Source organism: Polypterus senegalus, chromosome 18 (assembly GCF_016835505.1).
Source record: "Polypterus senegalus isolate Bchr_013 chromosome 18, ASM1683550v1, whole genome shotgun sequence".
Lineage (NCBI taxonomy): Eukaryota > Metazoa > Chordata > Cladistia > Polypteriformes > Polypteridae > Polypterus > Polypterus senegalus.
Window position 1 is genome coordinate 48,532,227 of NC_053171.1, and position 24,487 is coordinate 48,556,713.

Genomic DNA, 24,487 nt, shown 5'->3' on the forward strand with positions numbered 1-24,487 from the left:
GAAAGATGCAAACAGATCTCCAGATATGGACACGAGACATTCCTGAATACAAAATTTCATTCTCAATGCAATCAGTTGTTAGTGGTTAAACTACAGCAAAAAATGAGTAGTAGTTTCACTGGGTGGATTTTTTTCCTTATGGCAACAAGGAATCTAGGACTTTATAGCGTTTGTCCTGTAATTTTCTTCCCCTTCCTTTCAAGCAAAGAAGCATGCTTCCTTTTCATGAATATGTTAACGATGTACTGTGCACGTACATTAAATTTAAACCGTATTACAGAGTATTAACCTATTATACAAGTATGTTCAACCCCTCCCCTCCCACCACCTTACCATCAATCACAGCTGTGTGTGTCTTTCCTGGAGCAATTGATCGGATTTTGAATCTGGCCAGCTGCTTTGCTATAGTTAAAGAAGTAGTGTAAGGGATCTCCTGATGGACCTAAATTAGAAGAATGAATAAAGAAATATTTTGTTATAAATAATGAATGTATAACATAAACAAAAAGGTGTAAAACATTTGCTGCAACACCCTATGATGATCTGTGTTATTACTTCTCTGTCAGTGACAGAGAAGCTGTGCAGCCCAAATATTCCAGATGGGTTATGTTTTCTTTTAGGCACAACAGTAAAGGTAGTTTCATAAAAATGATACAGACTTATATGCAAAGCACACTACTTGCACAATGAATACCCATAAAAGGAGAAGTATGTTGCTGGAACTGTCAGCCACAATTTACAGTCTGTTGATATAGAAGATGAAAATTATGATAAGGCATTGTACTGCAGTTTGTTGCAAGAAGATCTGTTAGAAATGCTGTCTGATGTGAGAAACTGTTTACATTCTCTGTAAGACTTTCATAACATTACAATAAAACAATATCAACTTAAAAGCAACTTCATCAGATAGTTTTTAAACAAGAAATAAAAATTATTTTAGTACCTCTTGGGAATGGTTCTTTATTCCCGATATAAATTGGTTGAGGCCAAGTTTATTCATTTCATTATTTCCGCAAGCTAGAACTTTTCCTGATTGGGTCAAAAAAAAAGTCCCATCTGAACCACAATGGACTGAAGAAATGCTTAAGCTTTTTGGCACATTGACCTTAAGGAAAGGGGGAAAAAATTAAAACAAATGATTTAAATATAAAAATTACTTAACCCTAAATAAATACAAACATTGCTTTTCTCTGTAACACAAGGATATTAATATAAAATATTCTGAACTGATAAGTTCATAATCCATCCATCCATTCATTTTCTGAACTCATATTTTTGATTTTTGTGTCAATAAGAGCCTAAACCTATCAAAGCAGCAATGAATTCAAGGCAGGCAAACTACTTTTAATGGAATACTTGATCATTATTGAGCATGCTCAAATGCCTACCAGTACTTACACATTAAAGGAGACTCAGACTCACTAATTAACTTAAGTTAGACATCTTGAAGATGTAGGAGAAAACCAGAATGCTTTAACAAACCAGCATGATATGTGGATATATCACACAGGCAGAAACTGGGAATTAAACCCAGCAACAATCAAGATAGACTTTATTAGACTTTAATACTAACACAAGAAAACTCTGATAAAAATTAATATATTTCTTAAATCTCTTCAATGTACATAGTTTTTCACTTTGTATACATTCTTTTTTTCATCTTTAAAAGATGTCCTCTGACAGTAATATATCTTGGCACTGTTCAAAATCTCATTTGAGTAGATATTTCCTAATAGATGTTTTTCCTCCCCTTATAACTCTTAAGCAGTTATTGTTAAGTACTTGAAACAGATAATGGCTTATTTAACATCAGTATACAACTTCCCATAATGCTTGCAAATTATTTTGCATTTTGACTATACTGTATACAGAGTATAAATCTCAAAATGATCTGATCCATTCTTGCTCCATTTCATCTAAAGTATTTACTGTATTTCAATAAACTTGTTTACATGGATATAATTTTTTGTGTGATCAACACATCATACCATGTTTTCATCATCAAATATACATATTACTTTATCATCTCAGAATTTATTAACATATATATCATGCAAAGGATTGCATTTCTTTTTCATTCAACATAAAAATGTCCGCCTTTCCCCAAACATATTTGATTTGTGAGTCATAATTTTCCTGTTTTCTTGTCTCATATTAGAGAGAGGGAGGGAGGGAGGGAGGGAGGGAGGGAGGGAGGTTGGGGGCATGCACTGATTACAGAGTGTTGCCAGATCCACCACATGATTGATATCAGAGTGCAGCCATGCAACGGGTGACACCTCGTTTTTTTTTTTTTTTTTTTTTTAAAAACAGTGGGTGAGTGCCAATCCTGCCACCAACTCCCAAGTTTTCCAGGGGGTTTTGCAGGGCTGGATGCAGATTAACGTCATACCCGGGACAAAGCAATTCCAGATTAAGGGCCTTACTCAGGGGCCCAATGGTGTTTACTGGATTCAAACAAGCAACCTTCCAATTGATTACACAGATCTGTAGGCTTAGGGCTACCACTAAACCCACAGTTGCTAGGTATAGGAAGAAAAATAAAAAAATAGGTTAAACATGTAGACGAACGGTCAAAAAAAATAAAATAAAATAAAATACCAAACACTCTAATAATAAAAAAAAAAATATTATCTGCCTAGTCTATTGTACAATGCTATAAACTAGCAAGAGCAGCATTGTAGTGACTTTCTTGCACCTGCAAAGGTCAGGTGAATGAGGTTTAGAGCAGTAATGCTCCTGACTGATAACTTTGTGTGGTAGGCAATTGATAAGTGAAAGCAACGATAAATCAACGAGCACATTGGGAAACCAATGCCTCGACACAACTAGGTGAGACTTCCTAAACCAGGCCAATGCGTCAGCAACCACCACCATATTTTCCCAGCACAATACTTCTGTTGCAGGAAAAATTTCAAATCACTATTTTCTCTTTAGTTTTGCTAAATCTACAAATAGAAATAAAGATATTGCTTTATTCTTTAATTTTCTCAGTTCTTCCGTTTTACATCCTGCATAACCCAATTCATGCTCATAAGAAAATGAATTCTATGTCAGCTGAAAAATGCAGAAGGCAGGAGACAATCTTAAACAGGATACCAGTCTACTGAAAGACATACTAACACATGCACACACTCATACGTTAACTGATAACACTAAGTTGTATTATTAAAACATGGGTTTTGGATTTAGAAAGAAAACTAGAATGTACAGAGAAAGAAAAAAAATGCAAACAGAGGGAGAATGTTCAGATACATGGTGACCAGTAAGGGATTCAGAACCAGTCTCCTAGAAACGTGAGGTAGCACCAATAATAGCAGCATAATTATGTTGTATTCTATTACGGAAACAGTTCCAGGACACGGCACCTTAAATTTGTGACTCTGAACTGTAATATCGTACGTGTTTGGGGTAATGTGTGTGCTAGTGTGTTCAGCCTGTGCTATCAATGTCAAGGATTATAAATAAAAGCAAAAACTGATCAAACATGTCAGTGGAATGCATATTCCACATGTAACATAACATTTATTTATATAGCACATTTTCATGCAAACAATGTAGCTCAAAGTGCTTTACATGATGAAGAAAGAGAAAAAAGACAAAATAAATAATTAAAATTAGGGAACACTAATTAACATAGAATAAAAGTAAGGTCTTATAGCCAGGGAGGACAGAAAAAAAACACCAGACGGCTGGAGAAAAAAATAAAATCTGCAGGGGTTCCAGTCCACAAGACTGCCCAGCCCCCTCTAGGCATTCTACCTAACATAAATAAACTCGGTATCTAAAATTTTATAAAGTGTTGACGCAACTATTAATAATAAATAATGAAAGCAAGCAGTTTAAAAAACCTAAAAATGTTCCCTTAAATAAATAATAAAGGTTATTACAGCCCCCCCGTGACCCTGTGTTCGGATTCAGCGGGTTGGAAAATGGATGGATGGATGGGGGTTATTACAGCTATATTCCAATTATTGTAAAGTTATATGCAGAATTTGGAGCCACAATACCACATTTTGCTTCACTGCTAGTATTTAATACAAAATAATTTTATATTTATACTAGCAAAATACCCGCGCTTCGCAGTGGAGAAGTAGTGTGTTAAAGAAGTTATGAAAAAGAAAAGGAAACATTTAAAAAAAAAAACGTAACATGATCGTCAATGTAATTGTTTTGTGACTGTTATGAGTGTTGCTGTCATCAAGGATTTGATTATCATTATTTCTTTTAATCAGGTTCGTATTTGGAGGATGTGTTGTGTTCAAGTTACATTCCGTGTTTGTCAACCGTTGTAAAGAGAACAGGTTTCATTCATCAAAGTGTTCACTACCCAAATCGGTATTCGTGAATCTAAGATGTTTAACAGGCATTCCCGGTATTAAGTTGTGGATTTGCCTGTGAATATTTAGCGGCAGCGTGTCTATGAACCTAATTTAAAAACTTAAGCTTTACACCTTGCTTTCCTATTGATATGTCTACAAAGGCTTGTTCAGCTTCAGAGGGTGGTTCCTTTCTTACTGCATCAATAAACAGCTCGTCTTCCTCTTTATTTGAGACATCACGCACCGCATGCATGGGTTTACCTTTCCCAGTCCTGCAAACTTTAGCGAAGTGGTTCAATTTACCAGATTTTTTACACTGTCTTCCTTTAGCTGGACATTGACTTTTTCTACCGTGTGCTTTGTTTCTGCAGTAGCTGCACTTATGAATATGCTTGTATGCGTCACTCGCTTCATATTCTTTTGCTGCCTTTTCAATTATGTAATGCATTTTTTTGTTCAGCGCTCTTTGGAGGTGTTGCTTGTTGTCTGCGTACTGCGTTCACAGTCAGTTCACGTGAGCCGCTCGGAGTACATGTATTGAAGGTTCTCAACTGTGCTTGTGCTATCTTGTGCGATCTTGCAATATCCACGGCTTTATTTAATGTTAGCTCAGACCCGACACTTAAAAGTTTCTCTCGCACTTTCGTTTTGTGTCAAACACTATTCTATCCCTGACCATCTCATCTTCATTTGCATAAGCACAGTCCTTCACCAGCAATTTTAACTCCGTTACAAAGTGATCAAAAGTCTCGTTTATACCGTGCGTCTTTTCATTAAACTTGTATCTAGCGAATATAGTATTCGTCTTAGGCATGACAAATGCCTCAAAACGGTCATAATAAGTTTTCAGTGCCTTGGCTTCCTCCTGGGTGAGAGTCCATGTGTTAAAAATGTCTCTTCCTTTTTCCCCAGTCCAAAGGAGCAGGTAGCTGCATTTCTCACGTCTTTGCCTTTTAGCGGGCCAGAAAACATCAGCTCCATGTGCTGTCGGAACTTTTTCCATTCTCCCGGCAGGTTAAGAGAATCCCAGTCAATTTGTGGCGAGGGAACTCCAACAAAATCCATGACTGTCCTCTATTCTGACACCATGTCTTGTTTTCACAAACTGTGAAAAATGAAATGATGGCGAGACTTTCTATTAAAGTATGCAGGGGAACTTTATTTATTACAGCTCTTACATTCACAGCATCTGTGCTCTAAATTAACTTCCATAATAGTAACTCTGAGGTCGCTTTTTCTGGTGCCTTCCTGATGACATAGGTGCCTAAACCATGCCTTATAATAATACATTTCAATGACATATAAATATTACAGTGATCACCTCGATAGACATCTCACCACCCAAATCGCTACTCGTGAATCTAAGATGTTTAACAGGCATTCCCGGTATTAACTTTTTCATTTGCCTGCAAATATTTAGCGGCAGCGTGTCTATGAACTTGTGGAATTGCCCGCGAGTATTTAGCGACAGCGTCTGACACGCCTCCTTTTCACCGTTTTCTCACACCTTCGATTGCTGCTGACGGACGGCCTTATATGGGCAGGCACTCAATTACGTGGGAGGCGTGGTGATGGGGGACGCAACTCCGCCTCACACAGCGACCGAGCTGCAGGCTATGGCCGTATATATGTACATAAGTAGGATTCCGTTATGACCGATACGTATATTATATATATATATATATATATATATATAAAGATAACTACTGTAACCACAATAAATGCCTTTATTGAATAGACAAACCAGGGGTGAGTAAGTTCCTTTCTACTGCAGCCACAGCCGCAACACACTTGCAATCAAACTTGCAATATTATTTAGGAAAATAGCAACATTTTACTCACCAAAAAATTCGGATTATTTGTAAACAAAATCTATCCTCCTGTCTCTCCTCAAAAACAGTTCAATTACTCTGTCGAACGGATTATCCGTGCTCTTCAGTTCCATCAAAAAGTCCCTTTCTATCGCCATCGAAGCTAAGGCTGAAAGTCGAACCTGCCCTGTCGCATTTCTGGCATAAGTTTTAATTCGCTTTAGGGCTGAAAATGTCCACTCGACAGAAGCATTGTACACGGGAACGGTCACCGCCAAATATACCAATATGAACAGCCACCCCATGATCTCATTCAGATTTTTGTGATGAAGGAAATCAAGGAGATCAGTGGGAGATTTTCCTGCAAAATCATCCATGGCATACATTACAGTCAGTTCTGTTTTTAGCCGAGACAGATCAAACACCGCTCCATGGCTCTTGTGTTAAACTGGAGAAGGCTGCATGCATGAAATTTTTCTTGTATTCCCGAAACTTCTGGGGCTCGAGGAGCGTGACAAACAACAGGTTTTCGTGGTCTTGAAATCTGGTCTGTGTCTGGCAAATAATATTGTCCAGAATCCTGCCATGGAGTTGGCTGTAGTACGCGCTAGGACGCTCAGAGCGCTTGCGGTGCGTTCAGTGGCCTCGAAGAGTTCCTCATATAGGCTTCTTTCCAATCAATGGGTCTGAATACGGTGATGTTGCCATACGCCTGCTAGAGGGCCCTACTGACACCAACTCAAAATCTGATTGGTTGAAGCAACAGGTTAATTGACATTTAATCTGTGTTAGAGTGCCTGCATAACGGATTGTGAAGGCCTATCTGCCTGGCAACAAATGATGGCTGAAATGTGATTGGTTAAATGCTTTAATACGAAGATACATGCCTGGAAGCAGCACAACCATCGGAAAAGCTATGAAAGGAAGCAGACAGACTATTTGGAATTATTTAATAAGTATTCATGGACAAAATATAATTAACATCAGTTTGTGATTCAGATATTTTTACTTATGAATATGCTAAGCACAGTCCTTGACCCGTGAATATTTACCTTATATGGGCACACACTCAATTACGTGGGAGGCGTGATGATGCAACACGCAACTCCGCCTCCCACAGCCATCGAGCTGCATTCTATTACAGTATATGGATGAAAATAGGTTCCAGTTATGACCATTACGTGTAGAATTTCGAAATACAACCTGCCCAACTTTTGTAAGTAAGCTGTAAGGAATGAACCTGCCAAATTTCAGCCTTCTACCTACATGGGAAGTTGGAGAATTAGTGATGAGTAAGTCAGTCAGGGCTTTGCCTTTTATTAGTATAGATTTCACTACAAGGAATGAAAAACTTTTTCACTTTTTAATCTTCTTGAATGGCTATTCGGTTATATATGTTTTGCATTGTAGCATCAAAAGTCCTTCTCTTCTAAACCTCTTCATTCTTATTTCTGAAACCAGTATATATCCCATTGTTTCTCTTACTGTCACCTCTTTTTATTTTCTTAAGCAACCATTTTTTGTAGCCTGTTTCTCTTGATATTTTACATGCAGATATTTGTGTTGTAGCTGTACTGAATGTTATGTGATGTAAGATATTGTGTGGTCATACATTTAAGGTCAAAGATCCAGCATACTGTACCTTTTGTGGAGATGACCAGTCATCTTCCGAGTCCAAGCCCAGGCGACCTAATTGTGGGGGTAGGACAAAATACATTACTTAAAGTACCATTTTCAGTGAATAATTTAAACACATACTTTTAAAACAACAGCATGATGAACTTTATTTTTATACTAAACACAGTGATAAACATCAGACGATCAAAGATCAATTTTTTTAATGATGTATACTAGATACAAATACTGTATTGAACTATAGCCAGACGAAAACCTGCATGAAAAAGAACTTAACAAAAAAACTACTTTCTCATACTAACCATGCTCTCCATATCCCCAAGAGTAGACTTCTTTATCCTGAGTAAGAACAACTACATGGTTGTCCCCACAAGACACCTGTTTCACTGGGTTGGAAAGAAAAAACTCAAGCAGGACAGGTTCAAGGACCTCCTCTCCAAATTCTCCATCCACTCCAATGCAGCCATAATAATCAGAGCCAAACATGTACATGTGGCCTTCATCTGCAAATGAAAGTAATAATTAATATGACAATCAATACATATAGAATCACAAGCTGCAAAAAATGAACATAGATTGTGCAATGTTATTGCCACAGATTTAAAATTAGTAAATTCCTTTTCTTTTCACCGAGAAAGCAGTATTTAAATGGAATAGTTAGTTAGCACATGCACTGTAATTGACAGGATATCTTGAGATAAACCTTTGATAGCTTTTTTTTTTTTTTAAATAAACATCTGGCAACATTAAAATTTTTTGAGTCCCACACCTTAGTGTCAGCATCATAACTGCAATTTTTCACCTTCAAAATTATACCAAGAAAATGGTCGATTGTAAACACATTATGGTGATTAGGACTGTTTAATAATTTTAAATTATATAGTTTCCCAAGAAAAGTGTAAGGGACGTGACTCCCATGCTCTTCCTAAAATGTTATTTTCTGATTTGAACATTATATCTCCATTGCTCATGTTACACACATACCAATTATTTCAGGGAGCCTTCTAAGAGCCAGACTTCAAAGTTCATTCATATTACAGGTGGAATCCCGTTGTAACGAAATTCATGGGACCATAAAAATACTCTACTATAATGGAAATTTTGTTATAACGAATATGGGGGAAAATACATAGAGTATTGTGACCGGGGTCGCCAGCAATTCGCCATCTCTAACAGCAGCGGCGCAAAGACAGCTCTGTTGCTGCTGTGCTGCATCTGGTAAGCAGTAAACCAAGGGCAAAGCAATTGGTTGTTCTCTGCAAGATCAAACTTGCTATGTAACCTGCTTGTTGCACAATGTTTAGAATACTTGAGGCCGGGCTTTGACCTGCTTTTCCTCGCAAAGTCCTGGTCTGCCATAGCGGTGATTTCAAGCCGCTAGTGTTCTAATGCTTCTAATCTAATCTGAAGACGGGAGGTAAAGCAGGGTGATTGCCCCATGTCACATCTCCTAGCTCATGTGCTTGAGCTAGCTCCTATTTTGAATGAGGTCTTGTGACTGTACCTGCCTTCTCTGTACAGTAATAAAGTACCTGTATTTTCCTTGGAAACCTGGACTCACCATCCTGTCTCTAGTGCAACTCTGTGACCCAAGCTTGACAATACCTGTATAAAAAAACAGCGCTTCTTAAACTGCAAAACATATTAAATTTGAAAATGAGACATTAGATGTGACTTTTTTTTTTTTTAAATAGAAATACAGGTATGAAAACAGAATGAAAATGAGACATGTAACTTTTTTTAAAGCATAAACTGACACCATTTGTCACTTTTTTTGTTCATCGTAAAGAAAACTTTGAAAAGTGCTATGAAACTCGGACAGTACAATATCCGCACATGACATAACTACTCACTACAGATGCTCAGTGGAGCACCGACTCCGAATATGGCTATACCTGCTGTATGATGTTGCACCTACACTCTCACTGTACCTCACCAAGACTGCCCAAGACCAGAAATTCCACAAAAGACTTCAACTTTCTTTTGGTCTAACAAGAAAGACAGCATGTTGCAGACTCAGCGAATGTATAGGGGCAGCATTAAGTATTTTTAGAATTGCATTATCATCTTCCCTGGCCATTTTTTCTTGAAAACAACATTTGTTATTACTGAAATTTACATTTTCTTAAAACAAAATCTGTTAAAAATGATGTTGTATGAACATTTGACAGGGCCAACAAAAAGTATTCGTTACTCAGAAAATTTTGTTACATTGATATTCGCTATAGCGGGATTTGACCTGTATAATGCTTGTTTTTGGTGCTGGCTACACATATGTATGGCATAATTCAGGCATTACTTTATACTGCAAATTACAAGGATAGGGTAAATTTTAACTTTTTAAAAGTAAGTTTTTTTTTTTCCAACCTGTGGAGCACAAGCAGGTTAAATGATTTGCTCAGGGTCTCAAGGTGAGGCAGAAATTTAACTGGCAGCCTTATAGTTTAAAGACTGCTCACTATACCATACTGCACATGGAAGTGCTATCATATTGACTTGAGTCATCAACAGCAAGAGACACAAAAGTCATTTTCCAGTATATATTTGAAACACCAACCATAATAAAATAAAGCACATTTGAAATTAATTTTATGAGGCAGCTAATTATCACTGTTTGCTAGTGCTGAGCTGCTCACTTTAAGTAAAATAGACAAGTACCTTACCTTGTTTTACAATAGCAATCAAAATATTTATTTTATTTAATATTTAAATATCTGAGTGTTATAAATTATTTCTTTATTTTTCACATCTCCACTGAGAGAGAACAAGAGATCTGCCCTAAAGATAACACATTTCTGAAGTGGCATTAAAAGCTCAAATGAAACCTGAAAGTGATTACTCAGCAAATGAAATGTAAAATATTATATATTTTCTAAAATTATTTTATCATTAATCTTTACTTGTAAAGCAACTTTCAGTGGTGTTCATTATAGAAAGCTGCTTCTGTATATAAAAACAGTGTGCAATTAATTTTAAATACAAAAGTGTATAAGTTTTGGTAGTGTCATTTTACAGAATATGTGTAAAAGAAAAAAATGTTAGCAGAAGTATTTGATATGAAGTATATTTTCAATATGAATTAACATGTTTTGATTTTTAATTTCTATTGCTTAATTATGTATTTTAAATCATGCTGTATACATGTGAACCTATAACATAATATACCGGTAATTCCCTTGCTTGGTCACCCCACTAATGAAGTATCTTAAGGCTCTCAATTGAAAGTAGCTTATTTTACAATTCTGATTTATAGTTGTGAAATGTTTACATTTCTAGAGCTCCCAGTTGTATGAATGAATTCATAAACATATCTTGTTTATGGACCTTTCAATTTGGAATTTGTTTTGTCATTGACTGAGATAATCCCATTAAACAAGGTTCTCTCACTTTAATTACATTTTATCGCCTTTACCTTTAAAACTAATTTAATTATTTTAAATTGAAAGCCCTTGATTAGAGCTTTATTTAACAGCACTATATAATTATATAAGTAGCTCTATGCATCTGAAAATGTAACTTAATGTTTGTAGTATTAGACGAAAAGAAAAACCTAAGGGGGTTTTAAAGGTCACTTAATGTATAGGTTATACAAGTACAATAGTAGACCAAGAAAGTCTGACAAAAGGATGATAGGCATCAGAATTTAGTATTCTCCCTTGAAGGCAATACTTTATTATTATAAATTTTATTTTACTTTAAAACAGGACACCTGAGAAACTGAAGTTTTGCCACGTATGTAATATTATATGGCATTATCCATCTATTGGTCTCTGGCCTGGTTATACAGATCTGCATCACGGGAACTAAGTATCTATCCCTGCTGCATTGAACAGTAGATAGAAACCATCCCTAGATTAAGCTTTACTCTGTTGTGTGGCACACACACACATAACATATACATATATACATATACACACACACACGTACATACACACACACTTAATTGAGTGTTGTCAGTTAAGCTAAACTTCCCAGATTTAGGATGTGGAAGAAAAACTGGAGGACTCAAAGATAACCCACAGTCCTGCAGGTACTATTATAAACAACATAAATTTGGTTTAACTTTTTTATGATGACATTTAATCTGAAATTAAAAAAATAATAAAAATCTAGTAAATAAAGAATACAGGTAAGAGATGTGGAACTTCTCACAGATATTCAATTCAAAATGATTACACTTTTAAAGAAGTTTAAGAAATAAATGAAAGGTTTAATTTGAGATATCGTGTACCTAAGTTATACAAAAATATTTTCCCTATTAAACGGGACTTACAGTCATATGAAAAAGTTTGAGAACCCCTCTTAATTCTTTGGATTTTTGTTTATCATTGGCTGAGCTTTCGAAGTAGCAACTTCTTTTTAATATATGACATGCCTTATGGAAACAGTAGTATTTCAGCAGTGACATTACGTTTACTGGATTAACAGAAAATATACAATATGCATCATAAAAAAATTAGGTGCATAATTTTGAGCAACCAAACAGAGATATTACATCAATACTTAGTTGAGCCTCCTTTTGCAAATATGACAGCCTCTAGATGCCTCTCCTATAGCCATTGTGGATGGAGAAATTTTTGACCATTCTTCCATACAAAATCTCTCCAGTTCAGATAAATTTGATGGCTGCCAAGCATGGACAGCCTGCTTCAAATCACCCCATAGATTTTCAATGATATTCAAGTGAGGGGACTGTGACGGCCATACCAGAGCATTGTACTTCTCCCTCTGCATGAATGCTTTTGTAGACTTCAAACTGTGTTTTGAGTCAATGTCTTGTTGGAATATCCAACCCCTGCGTAACTTCAACTTTGTGACTGATGCTTGAACATTATCCTGAAGAATTTGTTGATATTGGATTGAATTCATCCGACCGTCAACTTTAACAAGGGCCCCAGTCCCTGAACTAGCCACACAGCACGTTGGAACCCCCACCAAATTTGATAGTAGGTAGCAGGTTTCTTGGAATGTGGTGTTCTTCTTCCGCCATGCATAGCGCTTTTTGTTATGGCCAAATAACTCAATTTTTGTCTCATCAGTCCAAAACAATTTGTTCTAAAATGAATCTGGCTTGTCTAAATGAGTATTTGCATATAACAAGCGACTCTGTTTGTGGCGTGAGTGCAGAAAGGGCTTCTTTCTCATCACCCTGCCATACAGATGTTCTTTGTGCAAATTGCGCTGAATTGTACGATGTACAGATACACCATCTGCAGTAAGATGTACTTGCAGGTCTTTGGAGGCAATCTGTGGGTTGTCTGTAACCATTCTCACAATCCTGTGCATATGCCACTCCTGTATTTTTCTTGGGTTGCCAGACCTGGGTTTAAAAGCAACTGTGCCTGTGGCCTTCCATTTCCTGATTCCATTCCTTACAGTTGAAACTGACAATTTAAACCTCTGAGATAGCTTTTTGTAGCCTTACCCTAAACCATGATACTGAACAATCTTAATTTTCAGATCTTTTGAGAGTTGCTTTGAGGATCCCATGCTGTCACTCTTCAGAAGAGAGTCAAAGGGAAGCACAACTTGCAATTGACCACCTTAAATACCTTTTCACATGATTGAACACACCTGTCTATGAAGTTCAAGGCTTAATGAGCTAATCCAACCAATGTGGATTACCAACCAACCAGTTACATGCATTCAAATCAGCAAAATTACAAGGGTACCCAAATTTTTGCACAGCCAGGTGTTCACATTTAATTTAATTTCATACAACTAAATACTGCTTAACTAAAAATCTTTGTTCAGAAGACACCCCAGTACTCAGATGTTCCTAGGAAATGAAAGACATACCACTGTTGTCTTTTTTGTTGAAAGTAGAGTAAATTATTATGCAGGGTGAAACTTTTTCTTATGACTGTAAATACTTTAAGCAACATGCTAAGAAAACCTGAAATGTACCTAAAACAAATTAACATACTTTATAAACACACACACAAATATTACAAACTATAAATTCTTAGATTTGACTTGCCAATGGATTTTAGTGATATTGTATGGTTTAAGTATGTAACATAAATGAATTAAATTATTAACCAGACTTTTAAAATCTAATCTAATTTAAAATATAATTCAAAGCTGCAATTAAAATAAAATAAATAATCCGGAATAACTGCAGAAATTTTTACAATCAATTATGAAGAAACCTACTGATTCAAGAAAGAAATAAGTAGTCTACTACACATTATACAAATAATTAACTGAACAGCAACTGCATGTCAATTATTAGTAACTAAATGATTTCTGTAAAGCAACTGATAACCTATTCATGTAAGACTACTCTCCAAAATAAATGACAAAATATGCTTGATCTAAAAAACAAATGTGACCTGATACAGAAGGAAGAAATAATGTCAAATTGACAAGGTAATTTATGAAATGCTTTATTAAATTGTGTATACACTCAATGTATTTCTAACATTAAGTTGTAAGAAGCACATTTGTATAACTAATTTACCCGTTATGCAGGCTGTGAAATCTGCTCCACAGGCCACTTGGCGAATAGCTTTTCCTTGCAGCCTTTCAACTCTCTTTGGTTGTCTGTAGGATGCCTGGTCTCCATGTCCAAGCTGGCCAACCATTTTTGCTCCTCCCTGCACGTTCTAATAAATCAATAAGCATCATTTTATTTAATACCTTGTTTTCAAAATTATCTAAATTCATTTAAGATATTGTACTGTATGTTACATGTTGTTTGCACAGAATGAATATGATAAACAGAGTTTTTAATTTTTTTCTTCTTTTATCTGCATACAAAAGCATTCATGTTCATTAATCACTGAAGACTTAAAAAGATGCAACGACAGACAATTCCTGAAACCTTAGTGCAATTTACTGCCACATCATAAGTAAATCAAAACTATTAATAAAGTAATGACAATTTTAATAATGTTGTATCATAAACATTTGTAGAATAAAAGTATTATCAACATACTATGCTTTAGTACAGTATGTAATGTAATAATAATACATGTAAATATTTCAATTTTGTTTTGAAGGGAATATATTGATTCCTACTTTTACACTGTCATGCTGTCCTTTCTCTTTAAGCCACTGTTATTGAACCACTCAGATTAAACTGATTTTGAGCTGTCCTCCACAAGTTACTCAAGAAACCAAATCAAAACCACGTATCAAAATAATTATAAAAATCTACTTGCAAGTACCTAAGAAACTAAGATGCAAGGTTAAAACACATGTAAAATTAGTCTGACTAGGTGACTTAAAATATTTTCTCACAACTCTTCATTACAGAAGTCACTGAGGGAAAGCAATATATTCTTAAAGGTAACTTACTTGCAACAAATACATGCATATGATATAATCCAGACAGAAGAATATATTCTCCAATACATTTTTATTGTTGCATTTTCTTTATTTTAAAATATGCATTATAAGACAAGCATTTTAACAATCAAAAACACATAGTTATAAAAAAGGAAAAAAAAGTCAGTCCAATCAGAAACAGTCAGTTCCATATATCACAGAAAGAGTTTATATATGTTAATCTTAAATCAAACTAAATCCTCACTCTTGCTGAAAATATAATAGTATTATAAATTTGTTATACATTCTCACATTGTTTAAAACAAGTAGTTTAGCAGAAACACTGACAAATTTCTGGCAGACATTTTAGAGAAACACATTCTTGCCAAATTCTAAAGAAGTTCATCATAGTTCCATGTAAAGGAAATTAAATTTTCTTAGATATTAGGTAAAATATCTCTGTATTACAATAAAAAAAAAATCCTTGGACGAGACAAGACTTTTTAGCCTGGGACAAGACGTGACTTTTTCAGAGAGATACTTTCACGTCCCGCAGGACGAGACTTTGTTCCAAGAGATTTAACCACACCCGGGGACAGAAATAAAAGACAAAGAGTAGATGACAAAGTAGAACGTCGTAAAGAATTCAAAAACGTTGGCGCAATACACATGAAGACCAGGTTAGAGATAAGAAAAGTACTCAAATTTGAAAGTCTCAAAAAAATGATAGTAGAGATTGCATTAGCACAAACAAACAAATTATTACTCGGTGAAATAACGGAACAGCGAAAAGAGATCGAATATATTGTTTGGATTTAAACTTTAAGTCAGAGACTTGTAGATTGTCTAATTCATGTTGCCATCAGGAAAAGGTAGTGTTTCTTCCCAATGAAGAGGCTTATCCACGAGAATTAAAAGATTTGCTGTTTGGTGAAAGTGAAATCCACATACATGAGCAGCACAGACATGAAGTGGCTAGCGCGTAGCACATGGCCTGGGGGGGTTGGCGAGCGAAATGAGCAATAGGCGAAGTCCCCTAATACACATTTTCCTTTGAGTTTTGGGTGGTATCAAAACACAAACAGTTTATTGTAGAAAATCATAATGATCTTATCATTAGATAGATGAATTGTATCTTACCTAAAGTAATCTGAATTTATATTTTTAAGGAGTAAGTCAGTTTCTGGGTTTGAGTGACTTGGTCCAGGCATGCATGGTACAGTAAAATGGTAACCACAACCTACTCTATTAAACACTTTTTCTTAATCTGCAGACACTAAGACTTTTGGAAACTCATTTGCTGAGGGAGTATACATCAAACAAGTGATGAATGTTTGAGGATATCTACCTGCCTTAAGTGAATCCAGTTTGATTTTATTATAGGCAGCACTTTCTCAATAACTTTTACCAATACCTTTACATCATTATGAAGCAAGAAGACTGGTCTATAAAATGCACATTCCAATTGATCTAATTTATCAAGAATTCTCTAATGTATATAGATTTTTAATATTTCTGAAATATATAAATTCTTACTTTATACTCAGAAAACATTATCCCATAAACATTTTTAATCTCTGGTCATCTGTTTCACAATTCCCTTTTATGCATTTGTTGCACTAAAATCATATTAACTCCATGCTCAGAATAAGAGTAGCATGACATAAAAATTGATTCCTCACTACTCCTGCTTTTAGGGATTAAATTCAATTTGTAGTGACAATCTTTTTTATACATACTGCGTTAAGGGAGTCTGCAAATTCTTCATCTATCAGGGAAATCTAGGTAATTATGATATATCTGATATCCATCTAGTTTTTACATTATCGTTATGAAACCATTATGAAATCTCATCCCTTTATGAATTTATTTATGAGAGACCATATTCAGAATTGCAGCAAGAACTTTACTAAATATTTTAGTGTGGTGCATATACAGTATTTTACCCTTTTTAATTTCCCTATCACTATAATATAGCACCCTTATGGGTCTTTTATTGTCTAAACAGCTATGAAAGAGATTTCCATATGGATCAAAATTTTCGACTCCCTGTGTCTTCTTTTTTAAGTGGAGTAAAATACTTGTCTAGTCAGTCTCTTTATAAGTGAAACTGATACCTGAAAGGTAGTTAAATGAGCCTCATGGAACTGAGATGTGAGAGCACTTGTTTCGTGTTTGAGGCCTTTAACATTCCAACATACTAACTTTAATAAGCAGTAAATATTACACATTCTTTGATTTCCACATTTCATCTTTTTCACCTTTCAGTAAAATTTTACATCTGCAGATGTCTAGTCCCACCATTGACTGTTCTATTGCACTTGCAATATAGGCTTTGAAAAGAATTTATAATTTGCTACTGCTACTACCCATATTCTGCTCATCCCAAATGAGGCTAGAGCAGGCATGTCAAACACGCGGCCCGCATGACTGATCCTAGTTAGCACTAAACTTGTACAAAGTGATTACTATCATTTGTGATTGAATCATTCTGCATCTTCTGTGTTACTTATTGACTTTTCTTACTTCTGCCTTCTGATAAAAGCACATTTTCCCATGGCATTACGGTACCAGAAACGTCATCTGCTAGTATAGTTGCAGCCACGAAGTTTAAACTGAAGTGCTAGGCTGTGGTCCATGGCCCACTACCGAGCCGCGAGAGAACTGCCAGCAACGGAGACTCACTCAGCAAAAAGGCTGCCCCCTTCACGGAGGACACTTTACAGAACGTTAGGTGGGCAGGGCTTTGCAGCGGCGCAGAAATAGGAGAGAGGCCGCGGTGAGAGAGTATTACAACAAAGTATTTTTATGTTTCTGACAGTTTCCCCATATGACACGAGTCCACAGAAATCTCGTTACTACGAAGTACATTCAGCAGCAGATACATTCATTACAACGAAGTGACCGTGAAATGCTTGAATGAATCATCCACAGAGCAGTTAGTTTTGTGGTCACAGCTCAGTTGTGGACATTTGCACAATGATCTCCAAACAGAAACATTGTAAAAAAATGTTCTTTCTTCGAACATTCCTCGTACTGTTTTTTTGCTGTTTTTGTTTTGTGTGGTTTTAAGTGATACCTTTTCCTTATTGCTCGTCAACATTTGAAAAACATACACTGGAATTTAACTCACTGTCACCCTTCTATAGAAACGGTACACCTGCTATATGCAAAAAAATAGGAAAAATCTTGGGTTGCAAACGTATCTGAACTGCTCCATTTAAAGGCACCGAAAAAGCTGTTTTTATGTGATTGCAGTGATGCTTGTTCAAGAAACATTCCAATTAATGCGGCACTCTTTCAAGATAATATGAGGTTTTTAAACTCTCTTAGGACCCAGACAAACAATCTTACACGTGGCAATAGTGCTTCGGGATGCACTTCAGCATGTCGTTCCCGTTGGGTGGGGTGGATCCCAGATTCCAAAAGAGTTCAGAAATCTCACAATATGAAGAAGAAGAAAAGGATAACTGTGCTGACCACAACATGCTTCCACATTCAGATAATGTTCGCATTGAATTCCTCCTGCCCAATTGCACGGTAGTGCTTCAGCCATTGGATTTGGGCATCATTCGCACCCTGAAAGTGTACTATCGCAAGGAAATGCTGAGAAAAATTCTAGTCAGCATAACTTGTAGATAGGAGAAGATTAAACTAACGCGAAAAAAGCTATTGAAGCTGCTTCCATTTCTAATATCCTATCTTTGTGATGCACATTTTCTGCAGTGACAGCCACCAAAACGAGATTACGGAGTAGACTGAAGATAAGCAACACACTTCACGTGTCACTGTCTTCCATCCTCCCCAGATGGGATCGTCTGGTTGCAGGAAAACAAGTTCAGGGCTCTCACTGATTCTGCATTATGGTAAGCAGTATAATTTCTACTACTGTATTATAACTTAATAATAATAGAAATGTAATGTAAAGTGTGTATAAAACTGCCCTACGAACCCTCCCATAATCACCCCACAAACTCCAACCTCCAACAACCCATCCGTAGCCGGAAAAATTTGCTTCCAGTAAAGCGGTCCTTAGTGTCAAAAAGGTTGTGGACCACTGGGCTACACTACTGGCTGGGCTGCTGAGACTGGCCACTGGACAGAACTGACCATCACTAGTAGTAATAGCTTGTATATCTTCACATTTTTGCTATAGTTTTATGTAATTTTGTGCTAGTATTGTAACGAACAGTTAGTGCAGACTACAGCTGAAGATCTGAAGTGGACGTGAGAAGTTGGGGAGTTAACAGATTTTTGTGATTTTGAGTTTGTATAATTAGTGTAGGTCGGTGGGCATTTTGTGTATCGGCTTATTTTACAATATTAACTTTGAAGTAACCTTAGTAAAGTAAATTTTGATTTTTGGAGGATTTGTTTTCCAACATGTATTACTGAGCAATGAATTCAGTGAGTGTTTCCGCGATTTCAGTTCATACGAAGAGGACTTTGTGCTGTTTACGTCACCATACTCTTACAACATCGAGAACGCACCTGAGAATATCCAAATGGAATTGATTGAACTGCAGTCAGATTCTGTTCTGATGGCAAAATACAATGAAGTTGGTGTGCCAGGCTTGTATGCTTACCTACCACCCTCATATGTGCAGATCCGTAAGTTGGCATCGAGAGTACTGTCTATGTTTGGAAGCACTTACCTTTGTGAGGAATTGTTTTCGTTAATGAAAGCTACCAAAACCCCACATCGCTCAAGACTTACTGCCGAGCACCTTTCATCCCTCATAAAAGTTGCAGCTGCACAAGATTTCAAGCCTGATATTGACAAACTGGTTACTAACAAGAGATGCCAAGTGTGGGGTAAAATAAATAAATCTCACACTGTAAGTCTCCTATATAAGCAATGAATATAATGTAATGAATATAATACAATAATATAAGGACTTAGCTAAGAGGCTAAGACTCTAATTGTACGCTGTTGTACGGAGATTGTATGGAAATAAATTGCTTAACTTTAAGTGTTACATTTTTTAAAGTTTTCAGTATTGGAAAGAAAGCTACAGTAACTTTGTATAATAGTATTTGTTACAGTGTGGCCCGCTGACGCACATATGGCAGTTGAAGCGGCCCACCAATGATAGGGAGTTTGACATGCCTGGGCTAGAGCATACCCAAAACAAACAACAGTGATCAAATTTGATACCAGACGTAACTGTGTACATTAATTATTGTGAAAATGACAGTACGGAAAAGTTGTTGTAAGAGATTTTCCAAAACATATTGCCTACACAATCAAATGTTTACTTAAATGAACAATGATCTTATGTACAAGTGAAACACTTACTGCCCAAGTGTACAGCTCCTTCTCAACAGTCACAACCGCAAAGTGAGTTTCTCCTGCACACACCTGATGGGCACTACATCCTCCTTTGAAAGCATCTTGTTTCTGTGGAGTAAACTTACCACCTCCCCAAAAATAAACTTCACTGGACCGAGAGGTTACAACAGCAATAGATGTTTCAGTAACTGTGCTTAACCTGGAAAGGAATTACCAGCAATTAGTTATGGTTCAAAAAAATATGGAACAAGTTTAATTGTCATTGAAAGGCTGTGTGTCCAAAATACTTCAGGTTTTGCAAGATGATCCTAAGATTTTTCTAGCTTGCTTCATAATGATTAAAGACAGGGGGCTTATGTACTGGAGACAAGTAGTAACATGACTGAAAAAAATGAATCATTTCTGATAAATGTCTCTATAAACCTAAAAATTCCTAATTTCCTAATAAACACTTTATATATTGTGACTCACGCAAGCCATCGTAGCAGCTTACTAGATCTGAAACTTTAGAAAGATAGGGAACCATGACAGTGAAACACCGTCAACAGCTTTTATGTTCTTTCTCCGAGAGAAGTACAAAACTTTCTAGGCAAAAACTGATATCACTTCTGCCCTGCAGACCAAAGCCCCACCTATTCCATCCAGTGTCCTAAACATAGTAACTGAAAGTGGGAGACATCATTCATTTTGGACCATGATCCCTTCGAGGTCAGATTGACTTTCAAAGAGGCTAAAGGCTATGTCATATTTTATGACTTTTCTGGCAATTTCTAACTGTATCCTTCATTTACATAATCTTAGGGAGTCAGAGGCAGTCTTAAGTAGTCTACAACGCTCCAAATAATTCAAATAAATCAGATTTTTTTAAGCTGTATGTGCGCATGAGAGGTGACAACCAATGAATGGTTATCTGGAAGTATAATGCCTTAATTACATAGCAACAGGATTTATCTTGGTTTCATTTTTTATTGCACAAAATCTATGATTTTGGCAGGGGTGTATAGACTTGTTATATCCACTGTAATGTACCTAGATATACAATGAAAGCTATTACTGAATTCTTAAATTTAGTCCTAATTAGGATAAACAGCAGAATTATGTCATATGCTTAACAGTAAGCTTTCATGTTTAAGAGCAAATTCTATGTGCCCACAAAAGAGTACTTGAAATCCAAACTGTGGAAACCACTTGCATAGGAGAATTCTAATGCAGAATATTCATTAATATATTTAGGAAAGTACTTCTAACTTCCATTAGTGTAAGCACCCAAAAATGCATGTTAAAAAAAGAATATGTACACCTACCTTGGTCGTTTATTAGGGCCATTTAGTCTGCAGACTTTCTCCTCTAATTCTCTGGAAACACAAAAAGCAGGGTATTGTATGATATGCTATTTTACTACCTAAAATGATAAAACAATATGCTGTATTTATAATTCTATTTGAAACATTAAACACTAAAGCACTATATTAGCACTGCTGTAAACAACTTTATAAAAACTTACAGTCTGCGTTTGTATAAAATTGGAAGCTCGAGTATCTGCTCGGCAGTGGGTCTCTTATCTGGATCCTAAAAAAGAAAAGAAAATTATGACTAAAAGCAATAACATGTACAGTTTGAAGCATAGTATCACACAATTTTTTTTAAATGCTTATTTTTTGCAGTTTGGGAAAAGAAGGCTGAACTCCTTAATGCATAAGGTTTAACTTAGAAAATCTCTAGATTTGGTTAAAAAAAAATATATATATATATATTTTTTTCATTTACTAATTAATAAAACATATTAGGTCAAAAAACTGAATACAGTATAGGAATATGATCATAAAAGCAAGCTGTAGGAGCATTATATGCAACAAAACTCCCAAGATATACAACTGTATTCTGAAAGTGAACCAACAGCCTCTTTGATGCTAAAGAACTATTAATAAAATCAGTTACCTTCACAACAAGTCAAACACTACAGTTATTTCAGGTTTATTTAAATTTTGAATATTGACAATATCCATTCCACTGTTTTCTGGCATTGTACCCAACTCTTATCTCTCATCTTGTGAGCAGTGAGCTCATCTGACAGCTCCACATGGCTGTGTTTGATCGAGCCTGACTGCTACTAGACAACACAGCTTTACGGATCAGTGAGGCACACAAGCTTCTCACCTTAACAAGGTGATAAGCGGAGATCATGGACTTCTCCTTGAAAAAGAACAGCTTTGTCCTATCAGCTAAAGGATAAGCAGCTACCCAAAGCAGATCATGTATCTTGTGATTTTGTTCAGAACTAGGGTAGAAGTGATCATGAAACTGAGTAACATAATCAGTGTAGTGGCAGCAGATTTTTGGATATATCACCAGTCTGTTATACTGAAGATGGAGGTATGTCCTCAGACAAAGGTTTTCATTTACATTGTACATCACCATCCTCACCTATGGTCTTGGACTCTAGGTGGTGAATGAAAAAATGAAATCATGGTTACACTTTGATATCTGTGCAGGGCCTGCTAGACTCAATCTCTGAAATAGGGTTATGCGCTCAGAAATATGACATGCACTTAACTCTCATTACTATCCCATAGGTATAAAAGGCATGGCCCAGTGCGACATACTGGAGAGATTATATCAATTGCATTGCCTGAATCTGGGAATAAAAAAAGAAGATCACATGACAATCTTACCTTTAAAGGCTCAATCAAAACCCATTGTGATCCTACTCATTTTATGCACTAAAAACTTAACTCACACTTTGAATCTTGAGAATCCTGACAACAAAGTGTGCAAGACTGGTGTCTTCACCAATTTATGCTGTTCAATGATAATATGTACTTCATGAAGAATTGTAATTTATTTTGTGTTTAAGTGAACATATTCCTTTTTAACATATACATTATTCTTTTTTTTATTCTTTGCCTTAAGGGTACAGGATATGACCAATTGAATTTTGTTATTATAGGTTTTATTCCTTACAAATCACATAAATACTTGAGTTTTCAATATCAGATCAGAGCTCTTGTAAAACATTATGCAAAAAAAAGTGTTAAAAAAAAGTAGCATATTTCTTTATTGAACAATGCTTGTAAGTGCTGTTAAATCAAGTATTTTTAATGATAATAATTATGGTAGCAATTTACATTTTTAGCAACTTACAGTTGTCCAAGAAAAATAACTTGGGTAAATGTCAAAGAACTACTGTGTTTTCAAAAGAACATCTACTATACATATGTAGTACAATATTTTAGACTAGCTATATTTTTTACTACATCGTTTACTGAGGTTTTTCTATAATCTTTAAACAGAACATATAAATCATCGCTTTCCTCCCATTATTTGATAATTCATTGAGCTGTTTTGTAAAATGATTACAGATAAAATTACTGACACAAAGATTACACTCTTAAACTCTTGCTCAAATCAAAATATTACATTTTTGTGTACCCTAAGGCCCTTAATCTGCAATTGCTTCATCCTGGATATAATGTTAATCTAAATCCAGCCCTGCAAGCCGGTCCTCCAATTTACAGGGAAAACTTGGGGGTTAGTGACAGGACTGAAACTTCAGCCATTGTAAAAAACCTCACACTGTTCCAATGTGGTGCTGAAGTGTCACCCGTTGCACTCGGGTCCCAATCCAGGTGGTTCATCATGTGGTGGGTGTGGCAACACGCTATCAGCACATGCTCTAAACCTCACTCTCTCTCGAATAAAATTGATCTTGCAGTGCTTGGGATAACAGCATAGTGTGTCATGAAAATCTTGTCTGTGTTATAACTAACAAATACAATTACTTTAATGCACACTAACAAAAACAAAAAAAAAAAATACATTCACTTTTTCCAGTATGGAATAAAAGCACAAAAATTTAATTATATTGCCTTCTTATGAAGAGATACTAGAAAAAGCATACTAATTCTTGTCATTTATACACTTTGAAAGAAATGTTTTGCCAAAATTGAGCTCACATTTTCATTTGTATCTTGCTACATACCTGATTTAAGCAGTCATGCACAAGGTTAATTATTTCTTCAGAGAATACTTTGGAATCCATCTCCATGGCTCGGTTTCCTTGTACAATCTTCACACATAAGTTTAAGGGGTTCTAACCATGAAATAACAAATCAGTTAAATTAAATAATGTGCAAATTGCTCAACTGAGTGGTTTT

The 24,487-nt window shown here is 35.8% G+C and overlaps 1 protein-coding gene across 1 annotated transcript in view; it reads right to left on the reverse strand.

Annotated features, from left to right (window-relative positions):
• LOC120519157 (serine/threonine-protein kinase Nek9) overlaps positions 1-24,487 on the reverse strand; it is a 58,972-nt gene that overhangs the window by 16,777 nt on the left and 17,708 nt on the right. The window contains exons 7-15 of the mRNA XM_039742308.1: positions 24,313-24,423; positions 21,838-21,902; positions 21,638-21,688; positions 20,340-20,532; positions 14,232-14,376; positions 8,071-8,271; positions 7,776-7,822; positions 944-1,105; positions 334-442 (exon numbers count right to left, since the gene is read on the reverse strand). Coding sequence (XP_039598242.1) covers positions 334-442; positions 944-1,105; positions 7,776-7,822; positions 8,071-8,271; positions 14,232-14,376; positions 20,340-20,532; positions 21,638-21,688; positions 21,838-21,902; positions 24,313-24,423 — 1,084 coding nt within the window. The remainder of the gene's footprint in view (positions 1-333; positions 443-943; positions 1,106-7,775; positions 7,823-8,070; positions 8,272-14,231; positions 14,377-20,339; positions 20,533-21,637; positions 21,689-21,837; positions 21,903-24,312; positions 24,424-24,487) is intronic.